The following is a 14122-nucleotide window of genomic DNA, read 5'->3' as shown; positions in this document are numbered from 1 at the left end:
TTAAATAAAAAATTTGATATTTTTTAATTATTGTGTCTGTTTTAATTGAATGCCAGTAGTACCTATGTAGAGTAAAAATAAAATGAATTCTATATAAAAATGATAAAATCCAATCTATATTAAAATGAATGAATTACAGTAGTATACTGATCAATCAAATACAGTTTACTACTGTAAATTGTAATTACAGTAACTTTAGTTACTGTAAAAACCCTTTGAAATGTCTAACAGTGTGTCATTTTGCATGAATAAAGTTAATCAATGTGAAAATTCCATAGAATCTATAGCTATAGCATATCACTAAAAAATGCTGCTATTTTCACTTAGTGTATATAGAATCCATTGCTATTTGCACTTAGTGTCAAGCCCGTGGTCATGTTCTGGATGGTTCAAATGTGTTTCATGTTGGATATATTTAAAAAAGAAATGAGGACAGGATCAGTAGTAGGGTAAAAAGTAGTAGGGACATGTTCAACCCACAAATGACTCCTTTTTGGGTGACTAATAGTAGTGATAATAAAGTACAAACCACAATTTATGATTCTGAAAAACAATTTAATTTCAATTAAGAGATTTTAATTTAGAGATAGATGACATTCAGTACATTGATTATATAAACATTTCCAGTACACTCTTCAAATTGAACATGGATTCGGTCTGTTCTCCAAGGCGCTTTAGAAGCATGTTCTGTTCAGCTTTATTGCTTCCTGTCAGCCAAGAAATAAAAATATGGTAAATGCAGTTTACATGGTAAATCACGATCAGTCTCACTTGCAGAAGGCAACTTACTTGAATGCATCGCCTTTTCTCTGAATCCACATCACAAACTCTTTTTTCAGCAGGTCATTGACGCTGCGGGTGTCTGGATCTTCTATAGTTGGTCTGTAGAAACAAGCATCAGATCCTGCCTGCTACTGAATATTGTAACATACATGCTGCCCATTTCCCCAAACTTACTCGCTTTTCTTCTCCCTCTGATTGAGCAGAAAGTTTACGAAGTTTTTCTGAACCATCGAGTCCACAATTTTGCTAATGTCACTCGCAATGGTTGATTCAGCATAACGGCGGCTAAACTTCTGGATCTCATTTGGTGAACTATTAGTGAGATTTGAAAAACAATAGAGAAAAGCAAAAACAAAACAAAAGCTTCTCTTTTAATTGTTTTGTGACTTCTGTTATCTACACATTTTGGTAACACTTATAATGTTAGTTAATGCATTAAACAAACTTAAAAAATAGTTCACCCAAAACTGAAAATTTGCTGAGATGAGTTTGTTTCTTCATCAGAACAGATTTGGAGAAGTTTAACATTTACATCACTTGCTCACCAATGGAGGAAGTGTCACGGACCATTTTGGCCAGAAGGAGGATTTCAAATAAAATGTATTAATGATACATTTGTTTACAAACACACAACTTTTGGATTACTTACATTACTTGTGGATTTTTGTATTGCATTTATCAGCTTTTTGGACTCTCATTCTGACGGCACCCATTCACTGCAGAGGATCCATTGGTGAGCAAGTGATGTAATGCTACATTTCTCCAAATTTGTTCCCATGAGCTAACAAGTTAATCTACTTCTTGGATGGCTCGTGGGTGAGTAAATGTTTAGCCAATTTTCATTTTTGGGAACTATTCCTTTAACTATTTCTGTTGACAAATGGAACCTTATTGTAAAATGTCACCACTTTTTTATATGCATACATTTTAATTTTAATATGATCTGATAATGCTCATTATTTTCTTACCTGCTATCAAGAGGCTGGGATCCCACGCATGACCATGCACTGCCCAGGCATATCAAAACCAGCGCAAATACTGGAACCTTCATTGCTCCTTTAATACTACAAACAAGGTGACAAAAATACATATCAAACATCCAGCACCACTTACAACAAAACTGATGCAAATAGATTTAGACCTGCCTTTTCTGGTTCTGCTCCTGTGATGGTTCTGCTTCTGGCCCCTGTATTGGCTAAAACTGATGCACAACTCTACAGCAAACTGCACTGGTCTTTTATACAGCACGACTGACATTAACACAAGAACAACAACTTATTTCCACATCATTAAAACAATTAATAATGAGGGTGATGCATAGACATAAAAGCTGATAAGGCTACTTTTTCTTACAATCTTAGGTGTCAAATCTATTTACACTCTTTGTGGTTTGTACTAGACAAATAACGTGTTCGTGGAACTGAAAATAGATAAATGACCCCATTAAACCATTAGTTTTTAAAGGCAAACATATTTTCATTATGCAAATCAGACAAGTATTGGCTGATGTAAGGAAATGTTCCAAGCTAATGACTTGAGGTGTACATTTTCAGGCATTTTAAGAAAAGTAAACAGATTATACTTTCCAAAGGTCCCTATGTCCTTGTGGCAATAATACCAGTGGTGATGGATATGCAGTTATTAAAGGAATGGCTGGTGAAAATGTATTTTTAGACTTTTGGAAAAAATAAAATAGGCTATTCATATTTCTACTTCATTAATATTTTAAACAGGATTGCCTCACTACAAATAAGGTAAAGACAAGATGAACATTTAAACATGTTCTGTAAATACTCCGTTTCATATTTATTCATATACATACTCTGAATTAAAAATGCAAGCATGTTTGAGCCATGTAATAGCTCAGTGCTTTTTTTTTTTTTTTTTTTTTTGGACTGCTTGTTTCCCAAGCTTTTATTTTGAAATCAGAACTTCCGCTGTGAGTAGCTCCAAAAAAATCAGTGTATAATTTTGCATGAACATATCTATAGAGTCAAGTGTAGTGTTTTCAAAAACAGATAAATTCGTCGCAGTTGCATGTTGTTAAAGTATGCATTTATTAAAATACGCGCGTCATAATACAATAAAACGCCCACGTCAGCGTTAATTAATAATAAACGTAGAGTTAATCGGATATTGCGAACTAAGAAAGTTATTTCATATATAAAATGGATGGAACCTCAGATTTATTTTGGCCGGCGATGCTGTTTACGCTTCTTGCAGTTATAGTAGCAGCAGTTTTTATAGGAAGAAACAAAGCTCCCGCGCCGTCAAAGTGCTCCCATCAAACTAACGCTGTTGTGGAGGAGAGAGCTGCTCCAGACGCTGGAGCTTCTTCACAGTATCATGAAAGCAATCACCAGGACATTCAGCCACAATCTACTGCAAAGAGCCTCAAAGCCAAAGATGAAACTATAAAACATGAAACGGCAAGTATTTATTCAGCTTTATGAATGCTTTTGTAATTGTTACAAGCCAAATGAAAATGTCAAACCAATGAAAACAAAGCAAATGTTTCTCTAACGAACTCTTTATTAATTCTATCTTCTCCTCAGGATTCAAACTCCGATATTGTGGGAAAAATTAGCAAGTCAGATTCTCCAGTTAACACCTCCACTAGTTGTTGGGGGGAGGATTCATCTGAGACTGGGATAAGGAATGCCCTCAGGGATTATGCGCAATCATCTGGTATAATAATAATATTTTTTACTAATATTTTTGGGTTACTGTTTCATTAGGATTATATTAGTTTTAAAGTATTTTTTTGAACCTCAGGTCTGTGAATATAAGAGTATTAACAGAAGCTGCTTCTATGAAAATGTATTCTGCATATAATGAAAAGAAAGCAAACTTATGTATGAAATGTGCACTTGATGTGTACTTCAAATTTTAAAAGCGTATTTTTTAAAACTCTACTTGCTAATATAAAAAGCTACTTAAGTGTAGTCAAAGAGACTCTTGCGCTTTCATGACCGCATTTTTAACATGTACACATGTACTAATTGCCACTTCATCAATACAGATATATAATTACAACATATTTAAATGCAATTTCAATGAAATTACATTAAAGTATATTTTAGCATAAATACTTGTCAGTACATTCAGCAGTACATTCTAACCATATTTCAATATAAACAATATAATTAATGATAAAATTATATATAAAATATCCTCCTTAAGTGGGTAAAAAAGCACTTACATTTACTGTATATTTATGCTTTTAGCAGATGCTTTTATCACAAGTGACTTACAAAAGAGGAACAAATCAATTTGTTAAAGAGCCAACAGTTGTGGTAGTGCACAATACCAGATTTATTAGACAACTAGATTTTATTTCTTTTTTATTTTATTTTATGTGTGTAAGTGCATTGGTTTAAGAGTAATTGCATTTAATAATTTAAAAAAAAATTATTTAATTTGTAAATAACATGCAGTTAAATGTCTGAAACATTGCAGTCCTTATATACTGTATATTATTTTTAAGTATTTCACTTCCATAATAATTACTCTTTTTAAAAGTATCCTAAAGTCTTCTACTTCTTCACAGGTCTTGGTATGACCATGATGACAAAATGTCCTAGAACTATACTTACAGTATGCAAATAATGTTCAAGGCAAATTTTGTTGACAAGGGTAATGTGACTTCAACAAATAAATCAACAAATTCACAGTTTGAGGAGGTTTGAGGAGGCTGTAGTCTTCACAGGCGTTACTGTTTTGTTATTTGGAAGCTGTTTTCACTAACATGTACATTTAATTTACTCACATTTTGTAGGATAATACATTTGTGAACATACTGCAGCAGTTTGTCACTCTATATCTGTCACTGTACAATAGATGCTGAGAAGAATCCCTTGAGGTACATGGCTGGCATGCTGAGGACCGGCCAGCTTGAGAAGACGATGACCAAAGAAGAACTGGAGGAAGAGCAGAGGTGATTTCTTCTTATGTAAATGTCTTGAAATTTCAGCAGGCCTTCCTAAAGTACTGTTGGATAGTAAGAACATTAACCAGTATCAGGAGGATACATGGCTTTTCTTCACAATGTACACCATCAATCAAAGATTTGGGGGTTGATTTTTTTAAAATGTTTTTGAATGAAGTCTCTTATGCTCATCCAGGCTGCATTTATTTGATCAAAAATAAAATAAAATAAAAAGAAGATGGTAATTTTATGAAGCATTATTACAGTTTCAAATGTTCTAATATTCCGATTTGGTACAAAACACGTTTCTTATTATTATCAGTGTTGAAAAGGAGTTTTTGATGTTCAAATTCAAAAGAGCAACTTCAAATTCAAGTTCAAAAGAACAGTATTTATGTTGTAACATTATAAATGTCTTTACTGTTAGTTTATAATGCAAGGTTCACTCGGAGTAATTCATCAAGTCTTACCCTTGTTTGCATTCTATTTTGCTTTTCTAGTTTGTTCTCAGAGACTCACAGGATGTGTTGTAACATCTTGATGATATATGTCCCATACAAACAATCAGTCTGTTTTCACTCCACCCATTACCAACATTTTGAAATACATTTTCTTTAATAGTCTGCAAACAGTTGTTAGGCATGTTCACTTTAATATTGTAGGTCCATAGTTTAAAATGCGCTCCTATTTGCATTATCACATGGCATTTGTTGATTATTCAAATAGGTAAACAAAAGACATTTTCTGTTTAAACAGCATACGCTTTAGCACACCTCAGTGGTCATGTTAGATAAACTCACCATTACATATTGAAGGCTTCAGGCTGTTCTCGTTTTTTGTTTGCCTTATTGTTCCTTTAGACCCGGATAAGCACGTCATACATGTACGAATGTGAGTGTTTTATTTGGATAGGATATAAAATAATTGTATTGTTTTAAATTAAACTGCTCAAGTTTTATTTGTACATCACTTTGCATAAATATATATAACTAGGCTATGGTAGAAATAAAGGAAAATCTCTGCAACACCAGTTACAGTTGAGTTTTTTTTGCAGAATCTGCAAAATATTAATAATATTGAAATAAGAGGATCAGCTGAATTTATAAATTTACCCTATTCAAAAATGCACATAAGCTTTATTTCATAATATTGCATGTCATTATCTGATCAATGACGGTTTTTTTGTTTTGCAATTGTTGTTCGTAAGTCCCTTGTTAAACTGCTCACTTTTGTTCAGAAAAATCCTCCAGGTCCTGCACATTCTTTGGGCTTCCAGAATCTTTTGCATATTTGAACCTTTCCAGCAGTGACTGTCTTTTCACGCTAAACGTACAACCACAACTGTAGGTAATAATTTACAGAATGAGCATCTGTGATATGTATTTAATAATGTGTATGTGTTTTGTTTCAGGGTTCAGCGAGAGCAGTTAGCTGCCATCTTCCAGCTGCTCAGAGACAAACAAGACACGTTTGGTGAGGTGACAGAGAGTGATTTACAAGAACAGCTTAAACTCTATTCTATTTGACAGTGTGGTTTATAGATTCAAATACCATTTAAAGAAGAGTTCAAGTTGAAATCAGTGACTTCAGTGAACCTGAAAAAAAATGTGTATATATATATATATATATATATATATATACAGTATGTATTTATTGGTCGTAATTATGCATAATATAAGTAGTGAGGAAACGTTCAGTAGTCTTTTTGTCGTCTTTTTATTTGTGCTTTAGCTTCACTTAATGGTTACGGTGCATGTCAGTTCAAATAATTGTTAAATATGAACTAAACTGAAATAAAATTCAAAATCAGCTAATAATACTCACTCTAGCTGTCATCTGTCTATCTTGCATATCAACACTGTGCTTCTTTAAGTTACTAGTATGAAAAATTGATGCATTATTTTAATTTTTATAAATAAAAATCACTTTTTGCTGTATTTTTTATTATTTATCCCTTGTGTTATGTGTAAACACTGCTCATAGCTCTGTGCAGGCCATAGACCAATAATGTCATTCATAGCAAAGGGCGGACTGTGATCCAGAAATAAACGCCTGGTTTGATGATGCAAGAAATTTGAATAGGTAGATTATAAAACAGTGAATCTTCCACATGAATAGGGCCAGACTGATAACATGAGTGGAAATTGGTCATGAAATATGCAGAAAGCTTGGGCTGTTATTAGTCTCATTCTGACTTTTTGCGTGCTGCTCTATCTAGTGCTTTGGATGAATCTCTCTGAACAGTTTCACAGGTAAGATCGAGTATTTCGATGAATTTTATCTTTTGCAAATATTCTAAATTTGAGATGACATTCTCATGTACGACGGCGTTTTAGTGCCACCTTAATAAATAAAAAAAATCTAAGATTACGAGATTAAAGTCGTAATATTTCGAGAATAAAGTCGAAACTACGAGAATAAAGTCGAAACGTTACGAGAATAAAGTCGAAACATTACGAGAATAAAGTCGAAACACTACGAGAATAAAGTCGAAACACTACGAGAATAAAGTCGAAACACTACGAGAATAAAGTCGAAATATTACGAGATTAAAGTCGAAATGTTTTGAGAATAAAGATTATATAGTTATAATATTTTGAGATAGGCTATTCTAGCCTTTTGCGCATGCAAATGGCCCGGATTTGGAGCACCGGGAGATATCCCAAATCTCAGTTTTCAAAATCTGTCAGTTTTATAGCGAAATACAAACAATATGTAGGCTATATTGCAATAATGTGCTTGTCAAGCGGCATGTGAGTCAATCATCTTTCAGATTACAATAACAAACGACGAGACATTTTCATTATAAATTAGGCTAAACTTTTTTTTATGCCTTATGATGTTCCTTCAATTTATATCTTGCTATAAACTTGAAATAAAGAGCAAAAACATTTATAATTTGTATTTCGTTATAAAACTGGCATAATTTGAAAGCTGAGCTGTGTGTAAAAGCAATAAAGCACAAAATTGTTGTGATTACTGGTATCATAATGAATGGAAGACGTTAAATATTATGTCATTGCAGTATAGCATGAATAAAACAGTTTGTGAATAGTCACTTAACGTTTACAGCAGAAAAGACAACAATATAACATATGTTAACAAATTTGAGTCCACTTCAACCTTTAGAACGTTTTATTGCTGTTTAATTAAACAGGCTCTGTGAGGAATGAAAGTTTGGGATGTTTTTGAGGAGCAGGTGGAATTTTCACAATAATTTAATGAATTTATTCACATAAATACAGCGATCTGTCACACCACATTAAAGAGCTTGAAAATCACATTATTGTAAAACACATAATTTGTGTTTCGTTATAAAACTGATTTTGAAAGCTGAGACTTTGTTTTATATTAAAAGCACTAAAAGCTTAAGCTATTGCTATTGTGTGGCTGACGCACTACAAATAATGAATGTAATGGAATGCATTAAATATTATTTCCAAGCATACTGTCCCCGCGAGTATGACACATGGTATGATTTCTGCTAATAATTCCACATAGCTATATTTGTAGTGTATTAAAAAAGGGTTAAATAAGAGAGCTAGAGCTGATGTTAAGATAAACAGTTGTTCCTGTTCAGTCTGTTAATAAATATCATATTCTTGATATTAAGCTGTTTCCGCGAGTCGTTAAAATTGACATCCCAGTAAGATGATGCGGCCGCTCGGACACAACAATATTCAAATCAATTCCTGTGGCCTGCAACTTCTCCCGGTGCTCTCAATGCGGGCCATTTGCATGCGCGATATAGGCTATAGCCTACTCTCAAAATATTATAACTTTAATTTCTACGATTTAAATGACCGAAACATTTCGACTTTATTCTCGTAACATTTCGACTTTATTCTCGAAGTATTTCGACTTTATTCTCGTAACATTTCGACTTTATTCTCGAAGTATTTCGACTTTATTCTCGAAGTATTTCGACTTTATTCTCGAAGTATTTCGACTTTATTCTCGTAATATTTCGACTTTATTCTCGTAATATTTCGACTTTATTCTCGAAGTATTTCGACTTTATTCTCGAAGTATTTCGACTTTATTCTCGTAATATTTCGACTTTATTCTCAAGTATTTTGACTTTATTCTCGTAACATTTCGACTTTATTCTCAAGTATTTCGACTTTATTCTCGTAACATTTCGACTTTATTCTCGTAACATTTCGACTTTATTCTCGTAGTTTCGACTTTATTCTCGTAATCTTAGATTTTTTTTTATTTATTAAGGTGGCACTAAAACGCCGTCGTACTCATGACTTGTATATGGGTTTTATTGCTGTTTTATTCAATATTTGTCTGTCTGGATTACCACAAAAGTTTATTCCTGTTTTTGCTATACACTTTTCTCCTAATTAGCACAATTGGCATAATTCCTGCATTGATTTTATCACCACTTGGAACTACTAGTTTGTACAAAACTGAAAAACCCATTTATTCCACTGAGCGAGAAGTCGATGTAACACCTATTCCGGTTCTCGAAAAGAAAAATTTTACAAAACTTCCAGTGTGGGATTTTGAAGATGATTATTTGCGAAACAATGAAGCAAGAAAACCTGTAAGTCCTTCTTGTCCAATACCATTCTCACTGTGAAGTTGTGCACTCGATTTAAAACTCGACTTTAAAAAAAATCCTCTCTTCCGTAGACCTGTCCAAAATCCCTTCAAAACACAGAGGATCTCAAGTTCAAGGAGGCTGTTCTTTCTGACATTCAGCTATGGCTGCACAAAGGTCTACTCAACATAACAGAATGGAATCGATTAGCACACTTCAACAATCCCTTCGGCTTCATGGAATACAAGTATAATGGTGATAACCTAAAGCCAATGAAAGATCTGGCGTAATATGGGTGTGTAGGATCCTGCATGTGTTTGAGAGAGGGGTGCGGCAGGTCGTTATCTTGATGTCATTATTTGCTTGATGTCATTGAAGTTTAGCACTGTAAACAATGGAAACCAGTGCCTTTTTTTTCTTTATGTAAAGAAACATTACGGCTTCAGTGCAAGCTAAGCTTAAATCAACAGCATTTGTGGCATAATGTTGCTTTTACTTGTCCCGCCTTTTCTTTTCAAGTCACCAATTTCACTTTTTTAAATGTAATATTGCAGTGTTTATTATAAAGGATTTAGTCATGCACATCATTATTTTTTTTAAAATTCACGTGTTCTTGTAACCTTTAAATAATATAACTTCTCCTCCCCCTTGCAACGATATTTAGATTTTTTTTGATGACGTGTGCAGTGATCTGTCACTCACATGAGATCAATTCCCATTGAACAAAATCAAGTCCCACTCTACATTTAGGGACAATAGGGAAGAAAACAAGTTTGTATCTTCCGTTTCATGCTGACTTAAATAAAAGCAGAGTTCTGGGTTATAATGGTAGTAAATATGGTCAGTCAGTCAGTCAATAAACTTAAATATTCGCTTTTTCAGTACTGCAGCTGAAAAACATAATTAATAGGCTATGTGTTAACATTATTTTAGTGTGAAAAAATCACTGATTTACCTTTTTTTTGTGAATTTACATCTAATTTTACAACTTTTTGTCATGACAGTGTAACCCTGTAACACAGTTTTTAAACAGAATTATTGTTTTTAAGTAAGCAATTTAAGTAAAAAGTTGAGCCATTAATTTTGACTCTAAATGTTTCACTGTAATCTTGATTTTAAAAAAGGAACAGCGTTTTTTTTTTCTTTAAATAACCATTAGGCCGCAAACACTGTTGATTGAGGTAAACTTGCAAACTTGTGGTAAAGGAATAGTTCACCCAAAAATGAACATTTGCTAAAGAAAATTACTCATCCTCAGGCTATCCAAGATGTAGATACGTTTGTTTCTTCATTGAAACAGGTTTGGAGTCTTTTTATCACTTGCTCACCAGTCCTCTGGAGTGAATGGGTGCCGTCAGAATGAGCGTTCAAACTGCTGCTAAAAACATCACAATAATCCACACAACTCCAGTTCATCAACTAACATGTTGTGAAGTGAAAAGCCGCATGTTTGTAATAAACAAATCCATCATTAAGATGTTTTAACCTGGCTTTCGCCAGTGAAAAAGTTGTCTCATCTGAATCAGGAGAGAAATATGTGCAGATTAAACACTGTTTACAAGTGAAGTCTAAAACTGTTCTAAACAAATATATATGTGGATTTTGAGGACATCAGAGATGGACTCAAGGAAGAGTTATTATGGATTATGAAGTTGAATTATTTAATGGACTGGAGTCATTTGGATTACTTGTAGATTACTTGTGATGTTTTCATCAGCTGTTTGATCTCTCATTGTGACGGCACCCATTCACAGCAGAGGATCCACGGTGAACAAGTGATGTAATGCTAAATAAAGAAACAAACTCATCATCTTCGATGAAGAAACAAACTCATCTACATGTTGGATGGCTTGAAGGGTGAGTACATCTTCAGCAAAATTAAATTTTTGGGTCAACTATTCCTTTGGATGACCTACTGTCCCCTATATGCACTTTACATTTCTTTATGTGCACGTTTTTTTCTCTCACCGGAGAGGTAAAAAGAGCAGTGGATTTGATACCAAAGCCCAAGTCTTCAATATTACTGCCTGTGCCTGAAAGTTCAAGGGATGGCTGTATCCGCTGTGCTGTTGTGGGCGCTGGTGGCATTCTCAATAACTCAAAGATGGGCAAAGAGATAGACTCTCATGATTACGTTTTTCGGTAAGAATTAAAACATGTAGCCTAAAAGTTTTATAATAAAATTAGCTTTGTAAAAAATGGCTAAGGAGAGTTGACAACTGAATGAAATGTTATGTTAATGATAATGCATGCCAGTAACAGACTCCTATACTGAGGTCTTGACTGTGTGTGTTCTGAAACAGAGTAAACGGGGCTGTTACTCAAGGTTACGAGGAGGATGTTGGAAATAGAACATCGGTCTATGTACATACAGCTTTTTCCATGTATGCCAACATTCTGACGTTAAAAAAGTACGGCTTTAACAGTATTCCACAAGATGAGGTCAGTATATTCTACACTGGACTCTGTGTGTTCTTTATTGAGAATTATTTATATAAATACACTACACAACGTACACTACCGTTCAACAGTTTGAAGTTACGATTTTTAAAAAAATGTTTTTAAAAGAAGTTTATGCTCTCCAAGGATGCATTTATTTGATCAAAATTTTAAAAAATCTTTTTAATAGGGTATCAAATATGTAATGATCCCTGAAGGCCTGAGGGACTTTGAGTGGATCCAAGGCCTTTTGCAGGGAAAAGAAACCAATGGGTCATTCAGGGGTGTGAGGTACAGTATCCAGCTCTAGTTCTCTCAAACCGTCCCACTAAACAAGAATAGCATTGCAACAGTGGCTCCACCTCAGCATGATAAGGGGTGAAAATGTATTACTATGATATTGATTTGTTAAAAAAAAAAACTATTTGCATTTATTCTTCCATAGGCCACTGAAATATTTTGAAGGGAAGTTTAACGAGAGTAGATTCTATGTTCTTCACCCTGATTTTCTTCGATACATTCGCAACAGGTAACATTTATGCCACAGTGATCAGTTTGTCTAGTCATACAACAATCTAAGTGTAATCTATCTCTTTTCAATGACCCTCATTTTTTAAAAAACAGATTCATGCCATCCAAACAAATGCAGAGCATTCACTGGGCAATGTACAGACCGACCAATGGAGCATTTGCTTTGTTCTTGGCTATTCACACATGTGACATTGTAAGTAAACGCAGTAGTTATTTTCTATTCGTTTAGCTTATTCATCAAGTTGTTTGTAGCTATTTACCACTTGAAGTTCTTTAAAATACTATTTTCTGATATCATTTGTAATTGTATTGGACATATATTACTATTATAAAAATGACTTGAAAATGCTTTATTGCTCTACGTCAGGTGGATGCCTATGGATTTATTACAGAAGACCACCATAAGTACTCCAACTATTATTATGAAAAGTTCAAAAAAACCAGTGTAATTTTCTTTATTAACCATGACTATGGCCTGGAGATAAAGACTTGGAAGAGACTGCATGACTCTGGAATCATTAGACTTTTCCAAAGGCACTAACACATCAAAGACAGAAGAAGACTCTGTTCTGTCAACAGGTGTTAAACTGAAAGATATGATCCTGAAACAAGCTGTGGACTAAAATGAAGTGAAACATCTGTAATAGAACAACCTTTCACTTGCAGCATATCAGTTTTATTTTTATTTTTATTTTTACTTGTTTTAAAGGAGAGGAAGGTGATATTTGTATATTTAAATGGTCTTGGTTTGTGTGTGTTCAATCTTTGTTCTTCATTACAATTGTATTACGTTCCCAACATAAATCAGTTTTTTATTTATTCAGCATATTTCTCTTTCTAATATTTATATTCTTAATTTTATGAAAGAATTTATTTGTTTTTCTCAGTAATACAAAATAAAAACTGGGCTACCAATAGCCATATACAAACATGGGACCGACTTTAAAGTTATTGATTAATATCTAGATCTAAAGTATACTTTTGTGAAGCTCATTCTATCTGGTAATGCTCTGTGGATTCCAGAACTGTGTATTGTTAAGCATCATCCATCTTCAGAAACAACATGAATGAACATGAAGAGGAAAGAATAATCAAAATAATTTATTTTCTCTTTGATTTATCTAAAGTACACTGAAAAATCCTTTGAATTTACTTAATTTTATTGTGTACATCGGTTGCACGTGATCAGAATGTGTTCAACTGATATAATTGTCCTCTTTTTCTCAATGACTTATTGCTTGCCAAACCAAAATATTTCATTCACGTTAAGACTACTTAAAATAATCATGTTGATTCAAGATATTATTTGTCATTACTGATTGCCATTACACAAATGTATTGTGTACTGTTAAAGTGATTTCATTGTGTCAAGGGTACCAACTTGATTTCTTAATGCTAATCTTAATATTAATCAAAGGTATTAGCAATTATTAGTAAAAAAAAAAAAAAATAAATAAAAATAAATGCAATTTCATTAGGTCTCTGGTACCAGAGTTGTGTAAACATTACTTGCTTTACGTAAACTCTACAGGCACTATAGACTTGCAAATGTGTGAATACAAAATCATAAATCTAAAAATGCATATTGGCATGGACAACAAATAAAGGCAAAAAGTAAGAGCTGGTACTTAAATTTTGTTGTATTGAGTTGTCACTTGGTTGGACTGAGCACATTAATTGATTACAAAACAAACACTTTAAAGGCTGTATCAGCAGCATATTCAAACACATAATGTATCCTCAAAGTGGATTAAGAACTGCAAGACATTTATAAACCTACTTAACTGGTGTCACTGTCGATTAAGAACAGCAAAGACATTTATAAAAAATATTAACTGTCGTCGGCGCCGATAGCCTCGTGGGCAGCGCGTCGGGTGTCCCGAGTTCGA

General features: G+C 33.5%; 2 protein-coding genes across 5 annotated transcripts; one reads left to right on the top strand and one right to left on the bottom strand.

Moving 5' to 3' along the window:
• Positions 1-597: 597 nt before the first annotated feature.
• gip (gastric inhibitory polypeptide) lies at positions 598-4065 on the bottom strand. Its single transcript, XM_058794618.1, has 6 exons — positions 3986-4065; positions 1929-2033; positions 1752-1847; positions 958-1095; positions 790-882; positions 598-707 (listed from the first exon to the last, which is right to left on the bottom strand). The coding sequence occupies exons 3-6, from the start codon at positions 1832-1834 to the stop codon at positions 698-700; spliced, it is 324 nt and encodes a 107-aa protein (XP_058650601.1). The 5' UTR covers positions 1835-1847; positions 1929-2033; positions 3986-4065; the 3' UTR covers positions 598-697.
• On the top strand, positions 2721-13167 carry LOC131551583 (alpha-N-acetylgalactosaminide alpha-2,6-sialyltransferase 1-like). 4 transcript variants are annotated; one of them, XM_058794614.1, is made up of 13 exons: positions 2721-3212; positions 3339-3471; positions 4624-4720; positions 6123-6184; positions 6930-6963; positions 9068-9266; positions 9356-9518; positions 11237-11405; positions 11567-11705; positions 11893-11993; positions 12148-12231; positions 12327-12426; positions 12601-13167. In XM_058794614.1, exons 1-13 carry the CDS (start codon positions 2952-2954, stop codon positions 12772-12774), a joined length of 1716 nt encoding a protein of 571 aa, XP_058650597.1. In that variant the 5' UTR covers positions 2721-2951; the 3' UTR covers positions 12775-13167. The 4 variants fall into 4 exon arrangements, with proteins under 4 accessions (XP_058650597.1, XP_058650599.1, XP_058650600.1 ...); XM_058794615.1 differs by lacking the exons at positions 2721-3212; positions 3339-3471; positions 4624-4720; positions 6123-6184 and having other exon boundaries at positions 6245-6963; XM_058794616.1 differs by lacking the exons at positions 11237-11405; positions 11567-11705; positions 11893-11993; ... (1 more) ...; positions 12327-12426; positions 12601-13167 and adding an exon at positions 10564-11195.
• Positions 13168-14122: the final 955 nt, after the last annotated feature.

This window comes from Onychostoma macrolepis, chromosome 12, assembly GCF_012432095.1.
Source record: "Onychostoma macrolepis isolate SWU-2019 chromosome 12, ASM1243209v1, whole genome shotgun sequence".
NCBI lineage: Eukaryota > Metazoa > Chordata > Actinopteri > Cypriniformes > Cyprinidae > Onychostoma > Onychostoma macrolepis.
Note: the sequence above shows the minus strand (reverse complement) of the source record. Positions and strands in the feature narration are given on the sequence as shown.